This window comes from Salvelinus sp. IW2-2015, linkage group LG20 (genome assembly GCF_002910315.2).
Source record: "Salvelinus sp. IW2-2015 linkage group LG20, ASM291031v2, whole genome shotgun sequence".
NCBI lineage: Eukaryota > Metazoa > Chordata > Actinopteri > Salmoniformes > Salmonidae > Salvelinus > Salvelinus sp. IW2-2015.
In genome coordinates, this window is record NC_036860.1 from 14,924,572 (window position 1) to 14,949,894 (window position 25,323).

General features: G+C 41.7%; 1 protein-coding gene across 3 annotated transcripts; it reads left to right on the forward strand.

Annotated features, from left to right (window-relative positions):
* Positions 1–193: 193 nt before the first annotated feature.
* cln3 (CLN3 lysosomal/endosomal transmembrane protein, battenin) lies at positions 194–24,503 on the forward strand. Of its 3 annotated transcripts, none has more exons than XM_024013525.2 (15): positions 194–585; positions 728–764; positions 3,835–3,931; positions 4,067–4,141; positions 4,478–4,557; positions 4,781–4,866; positions 15,143–15,215; positions 15,366–15,509; positions 16,675–16,844; positions 17,002–17,054; positions 17,367–17,435; positions 17,591–17,646; positions 19,291–19,384; positions 23,389–23,529; positions 23,768–24,503. In XM_024013525.2, the coding sequence occupies exons 1-15, from the start codon at positions 531–533 to the stop codon at positions 23,882–23,884; spliced, it is 1,347 nt and encodes a 448-aa protein (XP_023869293.1). In that variant the 5' UTR covers positions 194–530; the 3' UTR covers positions 23,885–24,503. The 3 variants fall into 3 exon arrangements, with proteins under 3 accessions (XP_023869293.1, XP_070289765.1, XP_023869294.1); XM_070433664.1 differs by having other exon boundaries at positions 194–579; XM_024013526.2 differs by having other exon boundaries at positions 195–585; positions 16,675–16,820.
* Positions 24,504–25,323: the final 820 nt, after the last annotated feature.

A 25,323-nucleotide genomic window follows, 5' to 3' on the forward strand; every position in this document is an offset into this window, starting at 1 on the left:
ATCAAAACGTCATGTCAGGGTAAGTCTATACAAAATGTAGCCCTTATTTTAAATGTTTTTAAAATTCCTTATGGGAAAAATGAATGGTGGAAAAACGATTGGAACCATTTCCCTGTTTGACCTCTAGGTTTTCTTAGTATTATGACTCATACTGTGGTARTCRATCTGCAATATGTGGAACSAGTGTGCAGTAGTATTTCTAAGGGGGGATATTTCGTTGCTACACGCGATGTTTTGTTGTTTGCCTTGAATCGGTCCGAAGTTGCAATGTAGTAAACATCTATGAACCAAAATGAAAGCGATAAGGAAAACGTTTTATACTAGTCAGTTAGCTATAACATTCGCCTGTCTGCCTGAAGTTCTGTAAAAAATGCTGTCAAATCTGTGACGTATGGAAATTTGCGGAACACCACAAGATAACATTGAGGAAGTAGCTAGCTAGATTGCTAGCTAATTGGACAGCTGTGTAAGAGTAACGTTAGCTGTTTATGTAGCTTCTGTTTACAATTAGATTTTAATCGCTTTTAATCATGGACGAAGCAGTCGGCGTCAATGCAGACCCAGATATGCCATCTGACAGCGAGGGTAAATCGTGTGTCACACTTATGATTTTTTACACCGACCAGACAGATCACACTGCTGTGTGGCTGGCTAYCTAGTAGGCTATTTAACTATTTATATTTCATTTGGTTATTTTATTAACACCATGTCTCTGTACTGTCTGTAGGTCGTAGCTCGCGCTGGAGAAATTGGACTGGTTTTTGGTGAGTTTAGTTTTGAGATGTTCTACTATGTGAATGTGATGTGAAATCAGAAATGAGCCTAACTACCAGTATTTTATTTATTTAAATGTYACGTTATTTGAATCAAACCTATTTAGTTAACTACAGTGAACACGGTTACATGCACACAATCATGTGATTACTGTGGATAGTCAGGTTAATACAATAGTTTGTTTAATGCCATACTCGGCCTAATGCCATAATCAGTTGAATATTGAATTAGTGGTGCGCATGCTAAYTACTCGATGGAATAGGGCAGGCAAGCTACAGAAACTATTCACATCCCTTTACTTTTTCCCTAGGTTGTTGTTACAGCCTGAATTTAAAATGGATTAAATTGAGATTTGTTGTCACTGGCCTACACACAACACCCCATAATTGTATTTTATTTAACTAGGCAAGTCAGTTAAGAACACGTTCTTATTTACAATGTCGGCCAAACCCTCCCCTAACCAGACGACGATGGGCCAATTGTGCGCCGCCCTATGGGACTCCCGATCACGGCCGGTTGTGGTACAGTCTGGGATCGAACCATGGTCGGTTGACACCTCTGCGCCACTCGTGAGCCCCTCCAAAGTGTCAAAGTAGAAATACATATATATATATATTTTTTTTTACTAGACAACTGAGGATGGATAAACCACATTGTAGTTACTCCACAATACTAACCTAATTGACAGAGTAAAAATAAGGAAGCCTGTAAAGAATGCAAATGTTCCAAATCATACATTCTGTTTGCAACAAGGCACTAAAGTAATACCGCAAAAAAATGTGGCAAAGCAATTCACTTTTTGTCCTGAATACAAAGTGTTATGTTTCGGTCAAATTCAATACATATTTTTCAAGCATAGTGGTGGCTGCATCATGTTATGGGTATGCTTGTAATCATTAAGGACTGCAGAGTTTTTCAGGATAAAAAATAAAGGATTTTACTTGGGCTTGGCTCCATTCCTAAAGGAAACCTGGTTCAGTCTGCTTTCCACCAGACACTGGGAGATGAATTCACCTTTCAGCAAGACAATAACCTAAAACATAAGACCAAATCTACACTGCAGTTGCTTACCCAATGTGACAGTGAATGTTCCTGAGTGGCAYAATTACAGTTTTGACTTAGATCTGCTTGAAAATCTATGGCAAGACCTGAAAATGGTTGTCTAACAATGATCAACAACTCATTTGACAGAGCTTGACGGATTTTGAAAAACAGAATGGGCAAATGTTGCACAATCCAGGTGTGGAAAGCTCTTAGAGACGTACCCAGAAATWAAATAAAAKGTTTTTGGACACTCCTTAAAAACCCGTTTCTAACGGATGTATAAAATAGAGCACACAGCCATGCAATCTCCATAGACAAACCTTTGCAGTAGAATGGCCTTACTGAAGAGCTCAGTGACTTTCAACGTGGCACTGTCATGGGATTCCACCTTTCCAACAAGTCAGTTTGTCAAATTTCTGTCTTGCTAGAGCTGCCCCGGTCAACTGTAAGTGCTGTTATTGTGAATTGGAAACGTCTAGGAGCAACAATGGCTAAGCTACGAKGTGGTAGGCCACACAAGCTCACAGAACGGGACCGCCGAGTGCTGAAGCGCATAGCTCATAAAAATGTCCTCGGTGGCAACACTCACTACCGAGTTCCAACCTGCCTCTGGAAGCAACATCAGCACAATAACCGTTCATCGGGAGCTTCATGAAATAGGTTTCCATGGCCGAGCTGCCTCACAGCCTAAGATCACCTTGCGCAATGCCAAGCGTCGGCTGGAGTGGTGTAAAGCTCGCCGCCATTGGACTCTGGTGTGATGAATCACATTTGACCATCTGGCAGTCCGACGGAAAACTCTGGGTTTGGCGGATGCCTAGAGAACGCTACCTGCCCCATTGCATAGTGCCAACAGTAAAGTTTGGTGGAGGAAAAATGGTTTGTGGCTATTTTTCATGGTTCGGGCTAGGCCCCTTAGTTCCAGTGGAGGGAAATCTTAACGTTACAGCATACATTCTATGCTTCCAACTTTGTGACAACAGTTTCAGCATGACAATGCCCCCGTGTGCAAAGTGAGGTCCCATCGAGAAATGGTTTGTCGATCGGTGTGGAAGATCTTGTTTGACCTGCACAGAGTCTTGACCTCAACCCCACCGAATAACTTTGGGATGAATTGGAACGCCGACTGCGAGCCAGGCCTAATCGCCCAACATCAGTGCCCGACCTCACTAATGCTCTTGTGGATGAATGGAAGCAAGTCCCCGCAGCAATGTTTCAACATTTAGAAGAAAGCATTCCTAGAAGAGTGGAGGCTCTTTTTTTTTTCAAGCAGCAAAGGGGGGACCAACTCCATATTAATGCCCATGATTTTGGAATGAGATGTTCGACGAGCAGGGGTCCACATACCTTTGGTTAAGTAGTTTATATTAGTGTTTTTTTCCCCCCACTTTGACATTACAGAATACTTTGTGTAGATTGTTGACAAAAAGGACAATTTAAATACATTTTAATCCCACTTTGTAACACAACAAAATATGGAAAACGTCAAGGGGTGTGAATACTTTCTGAAGGCACAATATGTTGTAAAGACTGACTGAACCACTCCTTGTAGATTCTGTCTGGCCCCAGCGATAAGTATGTATGTACCCACAGCAGCCATTATGGAATTCTAAAATGTCTGCTGTGGCTTCTGCTAGCTAGCATGAGGACAAAAACGGCAGTTTACTTAAAAATTWGCAGTCGTTCCATCTACTCAGTGTAGCAGTTGGGAAAATTCGTAGTACAACGCAATTGTCATCCCTAGTTTGAGGTACGTTTTGAAGCCATATCTTGCACTGGCTCCGCGGTGTCTTAATCTACATAGGAAGGCTGGCTACATCTTATCCTCAGTTTGCCCTACAGKATCATTGTGTAGCCTCAGTGAACTTGCTATCATTCATTGGCCCACTGACACTTATCATCTCTGCTTGCCCCCCCCCTCCCTGCACTGAATGTTCTGAAATGCAAGCAATATAAATTCATTATTTGAAATTCAACATTGTGTCTCCCACCTTTCCTCCTGACCCTTGTCTTCAGGTTGCTGGGGTTGTGCAATAACTTTGCGTACGTGGTGATGCTGAGTGCAGCCCATGACATCTTAAAACAACAAGGGTCTCACAACTCCACATCACCTGTAAGAATGGGTTGTAGAATGCTGTATCGCCATAACATTCCTATCTATTGTTAGTGTCAAAGTACTATATTGGCAATATTCTTTCATTCTCTCTCTCTCTCTCTCTCTCTCTCTCTCCGTTTCCTTCTTCTTCAGACCCCATCCACAGTTGCCTTGGACGTTGAAGGTGGAAAAGGAAGTCACTACGACTGCAGCCCTGTTTCTACCGCGGTAAATAGAGATGCACTGCAGCTGTGAAAGTGTGTGTGATCAAATTTTATTTTATTCCGCAGATGTTATTGCGGGTGTAGCGAAATGCTTGTGTTCCTAGCTCCAACAGTGCAGAAATAGCTAACGATTCACAACAATACACACAAATCTAAAGTAAAAGAATGGAGTGAAGAAATATATAAATATTAGGACGAGCAATGTCAGAGTGGCATTGACTAAAATACAGTGTATATACATATGAAATGAGTAAAGCAGTATGTAAACATTATTAAAGTGACCAGCCTGATCCTGCCTGGTTAACATGTGTGTGTGACCTCTCTGTCCCCCCTCTCCAAGGCTGTTTTGTTGGCTGATATTCTTCCCACTCTCCTAATCAAGTTCTCTGCTCCATTCTTCATCCACAAACTCCCTTATGGGTAAGAGAAGGACAGACGGTGCTTTCCCAGTTGTCTTTGAATACTTTTTCTTACAGTAAATTAACATTGTAGTAAGATGTTGACAATGGGCGTATCTTAGCTTTTGCTAATCATAAKATAATACAGGAACAATATTATCCTACATTACCATTTTGTTTGAGTTTGCAAAGGTTTGGCAATTTGAGTGCACATGTCAATTTGGAGGTTGTGTTTTTGTCCACAGTTRCCGAGTGTTGGTATGCGTTGCAACAGCGATTGCAAGCTTCCTTCTGGTGTCCTTTTCTTCTACCGTGTGGATAAGCATTTTGGGTAATGTGTGTGTAGGCCTATGTTTGTGCATGGGGACGGTAACATTTGAAAAATGATATGATCATTGATCACTATTTTAATTCCTAGAACATTGCAGCTCTGACATTTCCCCTGAAACCAGACACTATCTCACTGATATGGTAACCATGGGGACGCATCTAGCCAGTAAGCAGTTCTGTTAATAGCTGATTTAGCTGATTAATTAATCATTTTTATTTCGCGAAAAAGGACTGTCGCGAAAAAGGACTGTCGTTGCTCCGTGTACCTAACCATAAACATCAATGCCTTTCTTAAAATCAATACASAAGTATATATTTTTAAACCTGCATATTTAGTTAATATTGCCTGCTAACATGAATTTCTTTGAACTAGGAAAATTGTGTCACTTCTCTTGCAACAGAGTCAGGGTATATGCAGCAGTTTGGGCCGCCTGGCTCGTTGAGAACTGTGTGAAGACTATTTCTTCCTAACAAAGACAGCCAACTTCGTCAAACGGGTGATGATTTAACAAAAGCGCATTTGCGATAAAAGCACAATCGTTGCACGACTGTACCTAACCATAAACATAAATGCCTTTCTTAATTCAATAACACAAGTATATATTATTAACTGCTATTTAGCTAAAGAAATCGGTTAGCGGGCATATGTACAGTGAAATTGTTGTATTCTCTTGCGTTCTCATTGCACGCAGAGTGGGATATGCAACATTTGGCCGCTGGTCGTTGCGACTAATTCTGCCCGCGATTTTCGGAAATTATTGATTTGACATTGAAGTTGTGCATGTAAAGGAATATTTAGACTTATGGATGCCACGTTAGAAATACGGAACGGTTTCCGTATTTCACTGAAGATAAGTTTTGTTTTCGAGATGGTAGGGTCGATTCGCCATATTAATGAACCTTAGGTCGTATTTTCTGTGGGGTTATTATGTTATAATGTTAAAGTCTTATGATTGATAAGGCCGCTGATGGCCACTGGTAGGCACGCAGGGCTCGTAGCATTCATTTCAACAGCACTTTTGGGCGTTTTGCCAGCAGCTGGTTTTGCTTTCAGCCTATCAACTCACGAGGATTGGCTGGTGTAAGATGTTGAATGGTAGCTGTTAGCGGGGGTGCGCCTATAGCGTTTCAATCGGTGACGTCACTTGGAGTAGTTGTTCCCTTGCTCTGCATGGGGAACGTGCTTTCGAGTGTGGCTGTTGTCGATGGTGTCTGGTTCCAGCCCAGTAGGAGCGAGGGAGGGCCGGAAGCTTATTACTGTTACACTGGCATGTAGTGCGGCCTTAGGAAATTCACTAGTCAGGTTTGAACTCATCGATATAGAGCTGATAGTCCTATATAACTATAACTAACTTTTTCATATGCTCTCCATGTTTGGGCAAGGGGAACTTAATGTTAGCGTTTCTTACATGGCAAATTGCATTTTACTTTCTTCTCCAACATTGCTTTTTGCTTATTTGAAACCAATTGGGAACAGTTTATTATTTATTTGAGGTAAATTTGATTTTTATGGGATCTATTTATTAAGCTTAAATAAGTGTTCTTCAGTTGTTCTGTATTGTCATTTTACAAAAATGTTAAATGCCAGATTAACGGTATCGGCCTTTCTTTTTGTCATCACTATATTCGGTATCGGCCGTTGAAAAATCTATCGGTCGACCTCTGCTATAGGTCGCGTATTTACAAATGAGAAGTAATGGAGGGTTATGTAAACATTATATAAAGTGGATTGTTTGAAGTGACTAGTGTAACATTTATTACATCCAATTTTATTATTATTAAAGTGGCTAGAGTTTGAGTCAGTATGTTGGCAGCAGCCACTCATGTTAGTGATGGCTGTTTAACCGTCTGATGGCCTTGAGATAGAAGCTGTTTTTCAGTCTCTTCGGTCCCCGCTTTGATGCACCTGTACTGACCTCACCTTCTGGATGATAGCGGGGTGAACAGGCAGTGGCTCGGGTGGTTGTTGTCCTTGTTGATCTTTTTGGCCTTCCTGTGACATCGGGTGGTGTAGGTGTCTTGGAGGGCAGGTAGTTTGCCCCCGGTGATGCGTTGTGCAGACCTCACTACCCTCTGGAGAGCCTTGCGGTTGTGGGCGGAGCWGTTGCCGTACCAGGTGGTGATGCAGCACGACAGGATGCTCTCGATTGTGCATCTGTAAAAGTTTGAGTGTTTTTGGTGACCAAGTCAAATTTCTTCAGCCTCCTGAGGTTGAAGAGGCACTGTTGCGCCTTCTTCACCACATTGTCTGTGTGGGTGGACCATTTCAGTTTGTCCGTGATGTGTACGCCGAGGAACTTAACTTTCCACCTTCTCCACTACTGTTCCGTCAATGTGGATAGGGGGGTGATCCCTCTGCTGTTTCATGAAGTCCACGATCAACTCCTTTTTTGTTGTTGAGTGTGAGGTTATTTTCCTGACACCACACTCCAAGGGCCCTCACCTCCTCCCTGTAGGCAGTCTCGTTGTTGTTGGTAAACAAGCCTACCACTGTAGTGTCGTCTGCAAACTTCATGATTGAGTTGGAGGCGTGGATGGCCACACAGTCATGGGTGAACAGGGAGTACAGGAGAGGGCTGAAAACACACCCTTGTGGGGCCCCAGTGTTGAGGATCAGCGGGGTGGAGATATTGTTTCCTACCCTCACCACCTGGGGGCGGCCCGTCAAAGTCCAGGACCCAGTTGCACAGGGCGGGGTCGAGACCCAGGGTCTTGACCTTAATGACGAGTTTGGAGGGTACTATGGTGTTAAATGCTGAGCTGTAGTCGATGAACAACATTCTTACATAGGTATTCCTCTTGTCCAAATGGGTTAGGGCAGTGTGATTGCGTCGTCTGTGGACTTATTGGGGCGGTAAGCAAATTGAAGTGGGTCTAGGGTGTCAGGTAGGGTGGAGGTGATATGATCCTCGACCAGTCTCTCAAAGCATTTCATGATGACAGAAGTGAGTGCTACGGGGCGATAGTCGTTTAGCTCAGTTACCTTCGCTTTCTTGGGAACAGGAACAATGGTGGCCCTCTTGAAGCATGTGGGAACAGCAGACTGGGATAGGGAGAGATTGAATATGTCCGTAAACACACCAGCCGGCTGGTCTGAGCATGCTCTGAGGAGGCGGCTAGGGATCCAGTCTGGGCCGGCAMCCTTGCGAGGGTTAACACGTTTAAATGTTTTACTCACATTGGCTGCGGTGAAGGAGAGTCCTCAGGTTTTGGTAGCGGGCCGTGTCGGTGCCACTGTATTGTCCTCAAAGCGAGCAAAGAAGTTTAGTTTGTCTGGGAGCAAGACATCGGGGTCTGCGACGAGGCTGTTTTTCTTTTTGTAGTCTGTGATTGACTGTAGACCCTGCCACATTCCTCTCGTGTCTGAGTCGTTGAATTGCGACTACTTTTTCTCTATACTTACGCTTAGCTTGTTTGATTGCCTTGCGGAGGGAATAGCTACACTGATTGTATTCAGTCATGTTTCCAGTCGCCTTACCCTGATTTAAAAGCAGTGGTTCCTGGGAACAGTGGGTTGACTGCCTTGTTCAGTGGCAGAACGACACATTTTTACCTTGTCAGCTCAGGGATTCGATCCAGCAACCTTTCGGTCATGTGTATATTAAAGGGTAAATCTGGGATTCGAAAAACAACAAAGCAGTCACCCCACGCCACTTGTTTTGGTAAACAGATGAATGTGGCTGGAGAAATGTAAATATTAATTCATAGACAGTTGTGAGTACATGAGATCAAAATTATACAGTGTCGTCAGAATGTATCCATACACCTTAGCTGTGTTCGAAAACCCATACTAACATACTGTATATTACATACTTAATGAGTATATACCATTTACTATTAGTTCATTTTATTATACTGTAAACAAACAGTATCGTAGCTTGTTAGCGTAACAAATTACTAGCTAAACATTTTACGATTTCAGGTGTGTTCGTAAATTCAATCTGCAGTGCCAGAGTGTGCACTGGGCGTTCGTAAATCCAGAGCGTTGTCAGATAAATTCAGAGCGTTTKGCTCTCAGAGCGTTCAGAGCGCACGCTGGACGCTCTGGCTGAGTAGTTGGGTTGATCCAAGCGTTCAACTGCAGTCAAGAACCCAAGCTAACTGGCTAACATTGGCTAGCTACTTCCAGACACAAATGAGAGAACACCTCACTCTGACCATTTTATTCGCCATAGCAGAGCTGGCTATCCAGAGCGTTGGTGACTGTAACTGTGCTGCTGGCAACAATTTATTATGCTTTTTTTGCCAATGTTTACTGACATCGAGAGTGAGAGTGCTCTGAAATCGTAGTAGTTAGCCAAAATTAAAAATGTCCATGGAAACGCACAACGACTATACCACTTAGCTAAGAATGATGTGAATAATCAAGTCTTTAAACGTTGGTTAGTTAATATACTGCCTGGCAAGTTCGATGTATTAGTATCCAACAAACGTTAGGTAACTAGCTAACATACCGGTACATACTGTGTAATGCTATGCGGTTCGTAAGGATAGCGTAGCTAACAAATTGTCAGCCAACATAWTGTGTAACGTAARTTATTTGAAAAGTCATTACTTTATTACATTGCTCAACATTTTCTTAACATTTGTCATTAATTAGTTCAATGACATTGTATTCACTCTCGTCGGACTTCGGCTGCATATTTTCTGCCATTTGCTTCAAATCTGAAAATGTTGTGAAGCCACGACCATTTTCTGAAGAATTGCATTTTGGGCCATAAAAGTACAGAAATAGTGTCCTCTGTGTGTATACTTCCTGTTTTGGCGAATTTAGTCCGACATCCGGGAACCTTTTGCTTACTAACTATATCCATACTATGAGTAAGCATACTATATACACTGCTCAAAAAAATAAAGGGAACACTTAAACAACACAATGTAACTCCAAGTCAATCACACTTCTGTGAAATCAAACTGTCCACTTAGGAAGCAACACTGATTGACAATACATTTCACATTGCTGTTGTGCAAATGGAATAGACAAAAGGTGGAATTATAGGCAATTAGCAAGACACCCCCAATAAAGGAATGGTTCTGCAGGTGGTGACCACAGACCACTTCTCAGTTCCTATGCTTCCTGCTTATGTTTTGGTCACTTTTGAATGCTGGCGGTGCTTTCACTCTAGTGGTAGCATGAGACGGAGTCTACAACCCACACAAGTGGCCTCAGGTAGTGCAGTTCATCCAGGATGGCACATCAATGCGAGCTGTGCCAAAAAGGTTTGCTGTGTCTGTCAGCGTAGTGTCCAGAGCATGGAGGCGCTACCAGGAGACAGGCAGTACAGTCAGGAGACGTGGAGGAGGCCGTAGGAGGGCAACAACCCAGCAGCAGGACCGCTACCTCCCCTTTGTGCAAGGAGGAGCACTACCAGAGCCCTGCAAAATGACCTCCAGCAGGCCACAAATGTGCATGTGTCAGCATATGGTCTCACAAAAGGGTCTGAGGATCTCATCTCGGTACCTAATGGCAGTCAGGCTACCTCTGGCGAGCACAGGAGGGCTGTGCGCCCCACAAAGAAATGCCACCCCACACCATGACTGACCCACCGCCAAACCGGTCATGCTGGGAGGATGTTGCAGGCGCAGAAACGTTCTCCACGGCGTCTCCAGACTCTGTCACGTCTGTCACATGCTCATGTGCCAGTGTGAACCTGCTTTCATCGTGTGAAGAGCACGCGCCAGTGGCGAATTTGCCAATCTTGGTGTTTCTCTGGCAAATGCCAAACGTCCTGCACGGTGTTGGGCTGTAAAGCACAACCCCACCTGTGGACGTCGGGCCCTCATACCACCCTCATGGAGTCTGTTTCTAGACCGTTTGAGCACACACATGCACATTTGTGGCCTGCCTCTCTTTGCTTATTTCAGCTGTTCTTGCCATAATATGGACTTAGTCTTTTACCAAATAGGGCTATCTTCTGTATACCACCCCTACCTTGTCACAACAACTGATTGGCTCAAACGCATTAAGAAGGAAATAAATTCCACAAATGAACTTTTAACAAGGCACACCTGCTAATGGAACTGTATTCCAGGTGACTACCTCAAGCTGGTTGAGAGAATTCCAAGTGTGTGCAAAGCTGTCATCAAGGCAAAGGATGGCTACTTAAAGATTTTTAAAGATTTAGATTTTTTAAAACACTTTTGTGGTTACTAAGTGATTCCATATGTGTGTTATTTCATAGTGTTGATGTCTTCACTATTATTCTACAATGTAGAAAATAGTAAAAATAAAAACCCTGGAATGAGTAGGTGTGTCCAAACTTTTGACTGGTACTGTGTGTGTGTATACAGTGCCTTCGGAAACTATTCAGACCCCTTGACTTTTTCCACATTTTGTTACGTTACAGCCTTATTCTAAAATTGATTAAATAAATGTAAAAAAATCATCAGCAATCTACAGACAACACCCCATAATGACAAAGCGAAAACAGGTTTTTAGACATTTTTGCACATTTATTTCAACTTAAAAAAGACCTTATTTACGTAAGTATTCAGACCCTTTGCTATTAGACTAGAAATTGAGCTCCGGTGSATCCTGTTTCCATTGATCATCGTTGATATATTTCTACAATTTGATTGGAGTCCACCTGTGGTAAATTCAATTGATTGGACATGATTTGGAAAGGCACACACCTCTCTATATAAGGTCCCACAGTTGACAGTGCATGTTAGAGCAAAAACCAAGCCTTGAGGTTCAAGGAATTGTTCGTAGAGCGCTGAAACAGTATTGTGTCGAGGCAAAGATCTGGGGAAGGGTACCAAAAAATGTCTGCAGCATTGAAGGTCCCCAAGAACACAGTGTCCTCCATCATTCAATAATGGATGAAGTTTAGAACCACCAATCTTCCTAGCGCTGGTCGTCCGGCCAAACTGAGTAATCGGGAGAGAAGGGCCTTGATCAGGGAGGTGACCAAGAACCCGATGGTCACTCAGWGRMKMAGWMRMRSTSTGMYGAMWMRYSAYKKRRRRKSAYYYYSAKKKKRKTCTSRYSKYCWCRKCKKKWKWMYMGTMTWTYMMGMYGWSMSSKSASYSYYYKSKCWCRRRTWMWYWAAWYMSMSRSCSCMRMMYGWMTTRRKKAAYYSYCWRWWAYASWCTCACACCATGAGAAACAAGATTCTCTGGTCTGATGAAATCAAGATTGAACCCTTTGGCCTGAATGCCAAGCATCACGTCTGGAGGAAACCTGGCACCATCCCTACATTGAAGCGTGATAGTGGCAGAATCATGCTGTGGGGATGTTTTTCAGCAGCAGGGGTTGGGAGTCTTGTCAGAATTGAGGGAAAGATTAACGGAACAAAGTACTGAGAGATCCTTGATAAACCTGTTCCAGAGCTCTCAGGACCTCAGACTGGGGCGAAGGTTCACCTTTCCAACAGGAGAACAACCCTAAGCACACAGCTAAGACYACACAGGAGTGGCCTCGGGACAAGTCTCTGAATGTCTTTGATTGGCCCAGCCAGAGCCCGGACTTAAACCTGAGGGGATCTGCAGAGAAGAGTGGGTGAAACTCCCCAAATACAGGTGTTCCAAGCTTTTAGCAGTTGGCGTTATTTTTTATAATATATTACACTTYATCTTTCTTGAATAAGTCTATTTGTTTTTGTTTTCCCTCTAACATATTCTGTGCCTCTATGGTACAGTTTTTATTGCTATCTATCTGTACTGTTAGTCCTGCTATTTCCTGTGCTTTAAAAAAAAAAAGATGAGTTGAATTGCATGGCCTCTAAAGGCACATTTTTAAAAGTGTCCCATACAYTAAGGGGATCTGCAGTACCTATGTTATGTCAGGAAAAAGTCAGTTATAAAAGATTCTTTCCTGGTTAAAAACAAGTTGTCATCCAATTTCAAATATCCTTTTCTCCAGACATGGTGCTTTGCATTCAGGCCAAAGAGTACATTCTTTGTCTCATCAGACCACAGAATCCTTTACTTTATGATCTGAGTCTTTCATGTCTTTTTGTAAACTCCTGTCGTGCCTTTTTCTAAGTAGTAGCTTCTGTCTGACCACTCTCTTATAAAGCCCAGATTGGTGAAGTGCTCTGGAGACCGTTGTCCTTCTGGTAGGTTCTCCTATCTAAGACAAGGAACTCTGTAGTTCTGTCATTGGGTTCTTGGTCAGATCCCTGACCAAGGTCCTTCTTGCCTGGTTGCTCAGTTTGGTCAGACGGCCACCTATAGGCAGAGTATGGGTGATTCCATATTTTTTTCAATTTCGCAATGATGAGACCACTGTGCTCTTGGAAACGTTCAACACTCTAGAAATTGTGTTATACCCTTCCCCAGATATATGCCTCATCACAAATCTCGGTGATCTATGGACAGTTCCTTGGACTTCATGGTGTAGTTTCTGCTCTGACATGAGCTGTCAACTGTGGGACCTTTTTTATAGTTRTTTTCAATTTTGTAAATCATGTCCAAACAACTGAGTTGGCCACAGGRGGACTCCAATCAAGTTGTTGTGACATCAAGGATGTTCAAAGGAAATTGGATGCACCGGAGCTCAATTTGGWGTGTCATAGCAAAGGGGTGTGAATACTTATGTAAATGAGATATATCTGTATTTCATTTTCAATATGTTTGCAAAAATGTCAAAACATATTTTCACTTTGTCATTATGAGGTAGATGGGTGAGAKATATTTTGAATTCAGGCTGTAAACACAACAAAAATGTGGTATAAGTCAAGGGGGGTATGAATACTTTCTGAAGGTGCTGTAGTTTTAACCATGTTAACCATGTTTTGAATCTTAACCTTATTTGTTTACAATGACATTGTTTACAAACAATGGAGTAAAACAGACTTACATTTGGGGTTTTGATGGGTTAGAACAGTTGAACTAAGCTCATGAAGCATTTATAAATCCATGGCTATATACTGTATATAGTTTAAWAATAATGTACCAATCCCAGATAGACCCTTTCAACTCACAAGAAAGGCAGGACTTACAGTGACTTCYGAAATATTCACACCCCTTTTCCATTTTGTTGTGTTACAGCCTGAATTTAAAATGTATTGAATTGAGAATTTGTCACCGGCCTACAGGCAATACCCCATTATGTCAAAGTGGAATTATGTTAATTACAAATTAAAAGCTGAAATGTCATGAGTCAATAAATATTCAACCCCTTTGTTATGGCAAGCCTAGATAAGTTCAGGAGTAAACATTTGCTTAACAAGTCACAAGTTACATGCACTCTCTGTGTGCAATKATAGTGTTTAACATMATTTTTTAATGACTCCCTCATCTCTGTACCCCACACYTACAGATAATTGTAAGATCCCTCAGTCAAGCAGTGAATTTCAAACACAGATTCAACCACAAAGACGAGGGAGGTTTTCCAATGCCTCGCAAAGAAGGGGACCTATTGGTAGATGTTAAAAAAGAAGCAGACATTGAATATCCCTTTGAGCATGGTGATGTTATTCATTACACTTTGGATGGCGTATCAATACACCCAGTCACTACAAACATACAGACATTCTTCCTATCTCCGTTGCCCGGGAAGAAGGAAACCGCTCAGGAATTTCACCATGAGGCCAATGGTGACTTTTTTAAAAACCGTTAGAGTTTAATGGCTGTGATAGTAGAAAACTGAGGATGGATCAACAACATTGTAGTTACTCCACAATACTAACCTGATTGACAGAGTGAAAAGAAGGAAGCCTGTACAGAATACAAATATTCCAAAACATGCATCCTGTTTGCAACAAGGCACTAAAGTAATACTGCAAAAAAAAATGGCAAAGCAATTACATTTTTGTCCTGAATACAATGTATTATGTTTGGGACAAGTCCAATACAACACATTACTGAGTACCCCTTTCTATATTTTCGAGCATAGTGGTGGCCGTATCATGTTATGGGTAGGCTTGTAATCGTTAAGGACTGGGGAGTACTTTAGGATAAAAAAGAAACAGGATGGAGCTAAGCACAGGCAAAATCCTAGAGGAAGAGGAAATGAGATTTCTGTATTTCATTTTCAATAAATTAACAAAGCATTTCTAAAAACATGTTTTCAGTTTGTCATTATGGGGTATTGTGTGTAGATGGGTGATACTTATTTTATTTAATCCATTTTGAATTCAGGCTGGAACAACAACGTGGAATAATTCAAGGAAAATMAATACTTTCATAAGGCACTGTATTACAATTGTTTCACCCTTACTCTATATGCTGTGAGACCGTATTTTAACCATTCATTTTTGAAACCCTATTACTATGTGTATCGTATTAGAGTACATATTTGCATCCATATTAAAGTACTGTGTATCTTCTAGGTGTGATCTTTGCCAGTGTGAGCGCTGGACTGGGAGAGCTCTCCTTCCTCTCTCTCACTGTCTTCTTTAGCAGGTAGACTATCTCTCTGATTTACTAACAGTTCAGTAAGTTGTTTACTTTGCAGTTCTTTTTTTTACATAAAAGGTATTCTCACTCAACCCCCTCATAGTTTTTTTTCTCTCGACACTCTCACCCCATGTCTCCTTCTATCCGCCCTCTCAGAGATGTGTTGGGGGGCTGGGGCTCGGGCACCGGTGGAGCAGGTGTGGCCGGGGCTCTGCTGTACTCTGCTCTCACGCAGGCTGGCCTCTCTCCCAGGAACACGCTGCTCATCATGCTGGTCGTACCTGTAGCCATGGTGATCAGGTCAGTCCCAGGGGTGAAAGTAAGGTAGTTCGGTAAGGCGTCCTGGCAAAATAAGTAGTGGGGGTACGTCGTACAAGAAACATGAGCCTACCACAATAATTAAAACAAAATGTAAATTAWACTGTAGGCTATTARGCCACTATTTATCATTACCGCAAGTCAGAGGCATGAAAAATTTGKGAATGGTAGTATAGTCTACACTCAACTGCGATGTGGTTCCACGAGAACACTGACATTTTGCCAAGGCAGAGATGAGTGGCCGAGACGRGCGAGGACAGCAGTGGGTGCATAAATTCTCAAATCGCCAAATGTCATTACATTTTTTTTGGTGTTTTGTGTAACCGATGTCTCTTTCCATTCACCACTGTTTGGAGGCTGGAAATATGTTGTGAGTGGATGAGCGTGTGTCGGTAGTCTAGTAAAGGAGCCCTTTGAAGTGATAGTTTGACAAGCGCATGCACACATAGGAGGTCCCATACTGGGAAGAAATTCGTTCTCTACTGAACAAAAATATAAACGCAACATGTAAAGTGTTGGTCCTATGTTTCATGGGCTGAAAAAATAAAACATCCCAGACATTTTCCGTACACACAAACAGCTTATTTCTCTAAAATGTTGTGCACAATTTGGAAGTACGTCRAACCGGCCTCACAACCGCCGACAACGTGTAACCATGCCAGCCATTGCCCAGGACCTCCACATCCGGGCTTCTTCACCTGCGGGATCTTCTGAGACTAGCCACCCGGGCAGCTGATGAAACTGAGGAGAATTTCTGTCTGTAATAAAGCAATTTTTGGGGGGAAAACACATTCTGATTGGGTGGGCCTTGCTTCCATGTGGGTGGGCCTGTGCCCTCCCAGGCCCACCTATGGCTGCACCCCTGCCCAGTCATGTGAAATCCATAGATTAGGGCCTAATTTATTTATTTCAATTGACTGATTTCCTTATGAACAATAACTTGTTGAAATTGCATGTTGCGTTTTATATTTTTGTTCTGTATACTTTCACCCCTGGTCGGTCCCATAAACAATGTTGATGTGATGTTAAGTTAATGTGTCGTTTGTTAGGTGAGTGGGGAAAGGATCACTCCTTTTCTGTCAGTTTATCTGAACCCTTCACACCCTTTTTGTCTTTTTCTCTTCCTTTTCCCCCACATTCCCCTCAGCTATTTTTTCCTGTTAGTCTTCCCCCCATCCTTCCCACAGTGGAAGTGCAGGGAGGTGGAGTCTGTGAGGGGCGGAGACTCACAGAGCAGGCGGCCCCTATTGGATGACACTGATGAAGAGGAGGAGCGGGAGAAAGGTGCTGAAGGTGTGTTTATCATGTCAGCATGTGGTAAGGTAAAGAATTTTGAGGAAAGTGATGTGTGGTAATATGGATGTTTAACACAAGATATTTCTAAGTAGTGAAATATTACATTTTAATTGTAAAATATTTTGTAGGACATTGATTAACCAAACAGCCCATCTTCTCTTCCTTCTGAATATAACAGAAGACAAGGTCACTGGACCACTGACATTTATTGAGAAACTACACATCATTAAAGTGAGTTTGAAGTCACTTTAGAAAAGTGGACTTGGTCTGTACCATTTTCAGATTAAAAAGTTATACTCTCAAAGTTGGCCCAGGCCAGGGTAAGCCAGGCCAAAATCTCATAAATATCCTTATTTCCCAGTCGATACAAACTCAATTCCCCAATGTGAAATACACAGAACAGCTTTACTTGAATTTCATTTTCACATGTGCTAAATAATCAGTTTAACCCTGGCCTAGTAAGTTTTACTCAGTCTTGATGTGCTCCAGTACTATATGTGTTATTGCCAATCTGCTAATATCAATTCTACCGCCTCCCCTCAGGGTCTGCTGAGGTTTGTGGTTCCGTTAGGAGTTGTCTACTTCGCGGAGTACTTCATCAACCAGGGCCTGGTGAGTAGGCCTCTGTCGCCCCTTGGCAGTTTATAGTGTCACTGCAACTAGTTGATATTCTCACCATCACTTCRATTCTCATTGTATAGTATGGATGAACGCCAACTTCTTGTTACAGTAGAACTAATTTCCWAATTTTTCAACTTTCTTTACAGTTGGAACTCCTATATTTCCCAAACTTCTATCTCTCCCATGCAGAGCAGTATCGCTGGTCAGTACCATTCAGAATATATACAGTTGAAGTCGGAAGTTTACATGCGCTTAGGTTGGGGTCATTAAAACTCGTTTTTCAACCACTCCACAAATTTCTTGTTACAAACTATAGTTTTGGCAAGTCGGTTAGGGCATCTACTTTGTGCATGACACAAGTAATTTTTCCAACAATTGTTTACAGACAGATTATTTCACTTATTCACTGTATCACAATTCCAGTGGGTCAGAAGTTTACATACACTAAGTTGACCGTGCCTTTAAACAATTCCAGAAAATATGTCATGGCTTTCGAAGCTTCTGATAGGCTAATTGACATCATTTGACATCATTTGAGTCAATTGGAGGTGTACCTGTGGATGTATTTCAAGCCTACCTTCAAACTCAGTGCCTTTTTGCTTGACATCATGGGAAAATCAAAAAGAAATCACCCAGACCGTCTGGTTCATCCTTGGAGCAATTTCCAAACGCCTGAAGGTACCACGTTCATCTGTACAAACAATAGTACGCAAGTATAAACACCATGGGACCACGCAGCCGTCATACCGCTCAGGAAGGAGACGCCTTCTGTCTCATGAGAGAGAGTACCGTAATTTGGTGCGAAAAGTGCTAATCAATCCAGAACAACAGCAAAAGACCTTGTGAAGATGCTGGAGGAAACGGGTACAAAAGTATCTATATCCACAGTAAAACGAATCCTATGTCGACATAACCTGAAAGGCCACTCAGCAAGGAAAGAGCCACTGCTCCAAAACAGAGAAATGTCCTCTGGTCTGATGAAACAAAAATAGAACTGTTGGCCATGATGACCATTGTTATGTTTGGAGGAAAAAGGGGGAGCTTGCAAACCAAGAACACCATCCCAACCGTGAAGCACGGGGTGGCAGCATCATGTTGTGGGGGTGCTTCACAAAATAGATGGCATCATGAGGGAAGAATATATCTGGATATATTGAAGCAACATCTCAAGACATCAGTCAGGAAGTTAAAGGTTGGTCGCAAATGGGTCTTCCAAATGGACAATGACCCCAAGCATACTTCCAAAGTTGTGGCAAAATGGCTTAAGGACAACAAAGTCAAGGTATTGGAGTGGCCATCACAAACCTGACCTCAATCCTATAGAAAATTTGTGGGCAGAACTGAAGAAGTGTGTGCGAGCAAGGAGGCCTACAAACCTGACTCAGTTACACCAGCTCTGTCAGGAGGAATGAGCCAAAATGTACCCAARTTATTGTGGGAAGCTTGTGGAAGGCTACCCAAAACGTTTGACCCAAGTTAAACAATTTAAAGGCAATGCTACCAAATACTAATTGAGTGTATGTAAACTTCGGACCTACTGGGAATGTGATGAAAGAAATAAAAGCTGAAATAAATCATTCTCTCTACTATTATTGTGACATTTCACATTCTTAAAATAAAGTGGTGATCCTAACTGACCTAAGACGGGGAATTTCTACTAGGATTAAATGTCAGGAATTGTGAAAAACTGAGTTAAAATGTATTTGGCTAAGGTCTATGCAAACTTCCGACTTCAACTGTATATCTTTTTTTACTTTAGTGCCATATAAAGATTCATATTTCTCCATTGTAATGGTATGATTAAGTGGTGTAAAGCTATTAACTCACATTCTTCGTGTGTGTTCAGGTACCAGACACTGTACCAGGTGGGGGTGTTGGTCTCGCGATCCTCTCTCTGCTGTGTGAAGTTCAGGAGAATCTGGGCTCTCTCTCTGCTTCAGGTGAGTGAACAATAGATGAGATACAGTACCAGTCAAAAGTTTAGACACCTACTCATTCCAGGGTTTTTATTTTATTTTGACTATTTTCTACATTGTAGAATTATCAAAACTATGAAATAACAGATGTGGAATCATGTAGTAAACAAAATTGTTATWCAAATATATATTTGAGATTCTTCTAAGTAGCCACCCTTTGCTTTGATGACAGCTTTGCACACTTTTGGCATTCTCTGAACTAGCTTCACCTGGAATGATTTTCCAACAGTCTTGAAGTAGTTCCCACATATACTGAGCACTTGTTGACTGCTTTTCCTTCACTCTGCGGTCAAACTCATCCTAAACCATCTCAATTGGGTTGAGGTCGGGTGATTGTGGAGGCCAGGTCATCTGATGCAGCACTCATCACTCTCCTTGGACAAATAGCCCTTGAAAAATGATATGCCACTCCATCTGGTTTGGGACTATCGCTGCAGAATGCTGTGGTAACCATGCTGGTTAAGTTTGCCTTGAATTCTAAATAAATCAGTGTCACCAGCAAAGCACCATAACACATCCTCCTCCATTCTTCACGGTGGGAACCACACATGCGGAGATCATCCATTCACTTACTCTGCGTCTCACAAAGACACGGCGATTGGAACCAAAAATGTCAAATTTGGACTCATCAGACCAAAGGACAGATTTCCACCGGTCTAATGTCCATTGCTTGTGTTTCTTGGCCCAAGCAAGTCTCTTCTTCTTATTGGTGTCCTTTAGTAGTGGTTTATTTGCAGCAATTTGACCATGAAGGCCGATTCACGCAATCTCCTCTGAACAGTTGATGTTGAGATGTGTCTGTTACTTGAACTCTGTGAAGCATTTATTTGGGCTGCAATTTCTGAGGCTGGTAACTCTAATGAACTGATCCTCTGCAGCAGAGGTAACTCTGGGTCTTCCTTTCCTGTGGCGGTCCTCACGAGAGCCATTTTCATCATAGCACTTGATGGTTTTTGCGACTGCACTTGAAGAAAGTTTAAAAGTTCTTGGAATGTTCCAGATTGACTGACCTTCATGTCTTAAAGTAATGATACTGTCATTTATTTTTGCTTATTTGAGCTGTTCTTGCCATAATATGGACTTGGTCTTTTACCAAATAGGGCTATCTTCTGTATACCACCCCTAATTTGTCACAACACAACTGATTGGCTCAAACGCATTAAGAAGGAAAGAAATTCCACAAATGAACTTGACAAGGCACACCTGTTAGTTGAAATACATTCCAGGTGACTACCTCATGAAGCTGAGWATGCCACGAGTGTGCAAGGCAAAGTGTGGCTACTTTGAATAATCTCAAATGCAATATATTTTGATTTGTTTCACACTTTTTTTAGTTACTGCATGATGGAGAGGGCTGTGTCGGTCATGAATTTTTATCAGCCGGTAACTGTTATGCAAATAACTGCCTGTCTCACGGTAATAGTCCTTTAAATAACAAAAACGTTTAGCATCTTCYGGCTTCCATGAATAGCCTACAAGCCACTGATGCAGATCTTTYGAACATCTGCATTTTAAAGTCTAATAAATCCATTTAATATAGCCTACACCATCACAATACATGTATTATTTTAAGCAGGTCTAAAGAAAAATMATGATATGAAGAAAATGTAGCCTATACCAAAGAACAGAACAGCATACTTTGAGTTGTCCTTATGTTAGGCCCTGATCTGGCTCTGCTATATGGCTGTGAGCTACACTAATTATTTTAGCAGACAAGATTTTTTTTGAATTCTGTGGCATTATTTGATAGGGAGAAGAATATAATTGAAAATAGTTTGAATAAAATAGAAAGGATATTGACTTCAGAGGGTGTGCCCACATGGCTATTCTGTGTTGAGTGGTAAGCAAAGTGATCATTTGAAACAGGTCCTTCTATATGCTGAATATGTAGTTATGTATGCAACTTTAGTTGTGCGACTAATGATGATTTGAAAAAAATTGGATGAAAGGCATGCGCTCTGCTGTTTCTTGCCCAGGTTGCACACACTTCATCAGTCTCTCATTCACAATTTGACAAGTACTTGATAATATTCTCACCCATCTGACTATTCTCAATGTAATCTGGTGTTTACATATTTGTGCACTTTAGTTTAGAATGGCCCGCAAAAAAAAATCCTTAGCCTGCACTCTAATAGAAAGAACGTTACGTGGGATTTAATGTTTTATATGCCAGGAAGGCTACACTGGTCATAAAGAGGATTAATGTGCTTAATTTTAAGAATTGAGAAATAAATATAGCATCACAAGAAAGCTGGGATCCTCTTTTAAATAGTGGCCAGTCAAAACTCTGTTCACACGCTATGGCGCAATGACTGGGCTTATAAGAACACGTTTCACTAAGTTCTGTTGGCTATGGGCTCGCCAACCCTGTTCCAGGGGTCCTAGGCTTATATGCTACGCTTCGAGTAATTTGGCCATGATGCAAACAGTGATACAAACCGTATCAAAACATATAGGCCTATGAGCTGAAAAAGTTGAAAAATAATGCATGTGCTGTTTTTCTTTAGACTGCACACACTGGGCATCATTCACAATCATACTATTCTCACACATTAGACTATTCTCAATGTAATGTTGTCTTTACATACTAAATAATATACTGACCAAAAATAAACACAAAATGCAACAATTTCAAAGATTTTACTGAGTTACAGTTCATGTAAGGAAATCAGTCATTTGAAATTAGTTCATTAGGCCCTACTCTTTGGATTTCACATGACTGAGAATACAGATATGCATCTGTTGGTCACAGATACCTTAAAAAAAAAAAAAAAGAGTCTGGATCAGAAAACCAGTCAGTATCTGGTGTGACCACCATTTTCCTGATGCAGCGTGACACATCTCCTTTGCATAGAGTCAATCAGGCTGTTGATTGTGGCCTGTGGAATGTTGTCCAACTCCTCTTCAATAGCAGTGCAAAGTTGTTTGATATTGGCCGGGACTGGAACACGCTGTCGTACACGTTGATCCAGATCATCCCAAACATGCTCAACGGGTAACATGTCTGACTATGCAGGCCACGGAAGAATCGTTAAGTAACATAAGATACAAAGCATTGCATTTACATTCATGCGCTTCTAAATTAATTTTGTGTCTTTTCCCAAGAAGCATTTAACTGCAGGGTACACCCACATATGGAGGAATGTGCCTACCTGATTTAGGGGACACAGCTAGGAGTTGGGGTCAATTTAATCGTAAAACATTTCCTTGGTGTTAAATACAGTCTGAACACACTTAATGTATAAATTGATGGTTCAGTTTACAGGATGCCATAGTCATATTTTTCAATGTTCTGTTCCAGTTAAAGGGTTGTTCCGATTCAATTAGATCTGTGGACCATTTTTTATGACTAGCTCAGAATATGAGCTTTCCAAAAGTTTTCTAAATTTATAGAGATCAGTCCTTTCAGGAGCCCAGATCATTTATTTATAAATCCCAGTATTGGATGGTTCGGTAGTTGGGTTTCCCAAGGGACTCCATAGGCCAGCAAAGCTGAGCTAAATTGTAAATATAGAAAAGAGATTTGCCTGGTAGGTATCTGTTTTTCAATTCTTGGAATGTTCACGAACCATTACTATCCATGATATCAGCAAGGATATGGATTAGAGCGCAGTTTTGGAGAAGCATAGTTACCGTGACTCAACGGTCATGACTCGTGATTGCCGGTGTTGGGGTAATACAGTCACCGTAACAGACCTAGTGGTGGAGCTATAACTTTCTCTGATCTTTATCTCTCTCCACCTGGCTTTATATTTTCTTCTTCCTCCCCTCCCCCACCATCCCCACCACTACCTTTTGTACCCTTATTCATAAAGCATCTCAGTGTAGGTGTGTTGCTTTAGGATCGGGTCCCCCCTGTCCATGTCATTTTATTGTCCTAGATCAGCACTCCTACTCTTAGATGCTTTGTGAATACGGTCCCTGGTCCCTCAGTGTGTGTGAACGAGGTGTTGCTCTGTCTCCCTCAGTGTGTGAACGCGGTGTTGCTGTTATTGTCGGTGTACTACCAGTTCCTGCCCAGTGCGTGGCTGGTGTTTGTGATAGTCCTCTACGAGGGGTTGCTGGGAGGAGCTGCATACGTCAACACATTCTACTTCATCAGCAAGGAGGTCAGTCACCAGGGTGTGTGTGTTTGTTTGTCAGCCTGCGTATACGGTTGTGTGTATGTCAATATATAACATTAGCTGGAGGGTCAGCCATCGGACATGTTTGTGTGTGTTTGTTTGTCAGCCTGCGTATACGGTTGTGTGTATGTCAATATATAACATTAGCTGGAGGGTCAGCCATCGGACATGTTTGTGTGTGTTTGTGTGCCACTCCCCTTACCTTTCCCCTCTCTCCCTGCAGACTGGCGACAGACAGAGGGAGTTTGCCATGGCGGCAGCCAGTGTAGGAGACAGTCTGGGCATCGCCATCTCCGGCCTCACAGCTTTCCCAGTCCACAGATACTTCTGTTCACTATAAGCGATAGTAGAGGGAGAAAGACTGGTGGGAAGTGCAAAAGAGGTAGTGTCATGTTTTGAAGTGCTTGGTATTTCCTTGGAGGTCTGAAGAAGAGACTCTCTGCAGCTGGGGTGGATGGAAATTGCTGATAATTATTGTGTTACATTTTTGCTTAAATTAGAGGTCTGTTCAGACACATATTTTCCTGCACCTTAGCAACCTTGCTGGGTGTGTGGTAGATTCCTCCATTTACTTAGAAATCACATTGTTACAACTGGTACAAGTTTCATATCACTTCGAAAGATAACGGTCACTAGCCAACTAACTTTTAATATTTTTCTGCCATCACCAAAGACAACATTTGTCAATGTGCCTTTGATAATTATCAGGATTTTATGTTTTAATATATTTCTCTTTTCACTACATTCCAATGTCTAGTATCCTGCTAATATAAAAAAAATGTAACCAATAACTTTTTCTTTGCTGCTATTGTTGAGTTATTGATTACTGTTATAAAATTGTGAATGCTCTAACTTAGCTCTACTAACAGTGTTTACATGTGGGCTTTTATGATCAGTGTTATATTTTGTTGTAACTTTTGAAAACGGACAAGTGATTAAAGATTTGATTTTGAATCAAATGTGTGGTTTATTGTTCTGTAGGCCTACTTTGTTTTTAAATAAGATAAATTGCATAATTAAAGCTAGAATCCTTAGTTGCTACATCCATTTAGACTTAAATTAATTATACAGTTGAAGTCAGAAGTTTACATACACCTTAGCCAAATACATTTAAACTCAGTTTTTCACAATTCCTGACATTTAATCCTAGTAAAAATTCCCTGTCTTAGGTCAGTTAGGATCACCACTTTATTTTAAGAATGGGAAATGTCAGAATAATAGTAGATAATTATTTCTTTCAGGTTTTATTTCTTTCATCACATTCCCAGTGGGTCAGAAGTTTACATACACTCAATTCGTATTTGGCAGCATTGCCTTTAAATTGTTTAACTTGGGTCAAATGTTTTGGGTAGCCTTCCACAAGCTTCCCACAATAAGTTGGGTGAATTTTGGCCCATTCCTCCTGACAGAGCTGGTGTAACTGAGTCAGGTTTGTAGGCCTCCTTACTCGCACACGCTTTTTCAGTTCTGCCCACAAATTTTCTATAGGATTGAGGTCAGGGCTTTGTGATGGTCACTCCAATACCTTGACTTTGTTGTCCTTAAGCCATTTTGCCACAACTTTGGAAGTATGCTTGNCCTGCAGCAAAGCACCCCCACAACATGATGCTGCCACCCCCGTGCTTCACGGTTGGGATGGTGTTCTTCGGCTTGCAAGCCTCCCCCTTTTTCCTCCAAACATAACGATGGTCATCATGGCCAAACAGTTCTATTTTTGTTTCATCAGACCAGAGGACATTTCTCCAAAAAGTACAATCTTTGTCCCCATGTATAGTTGCA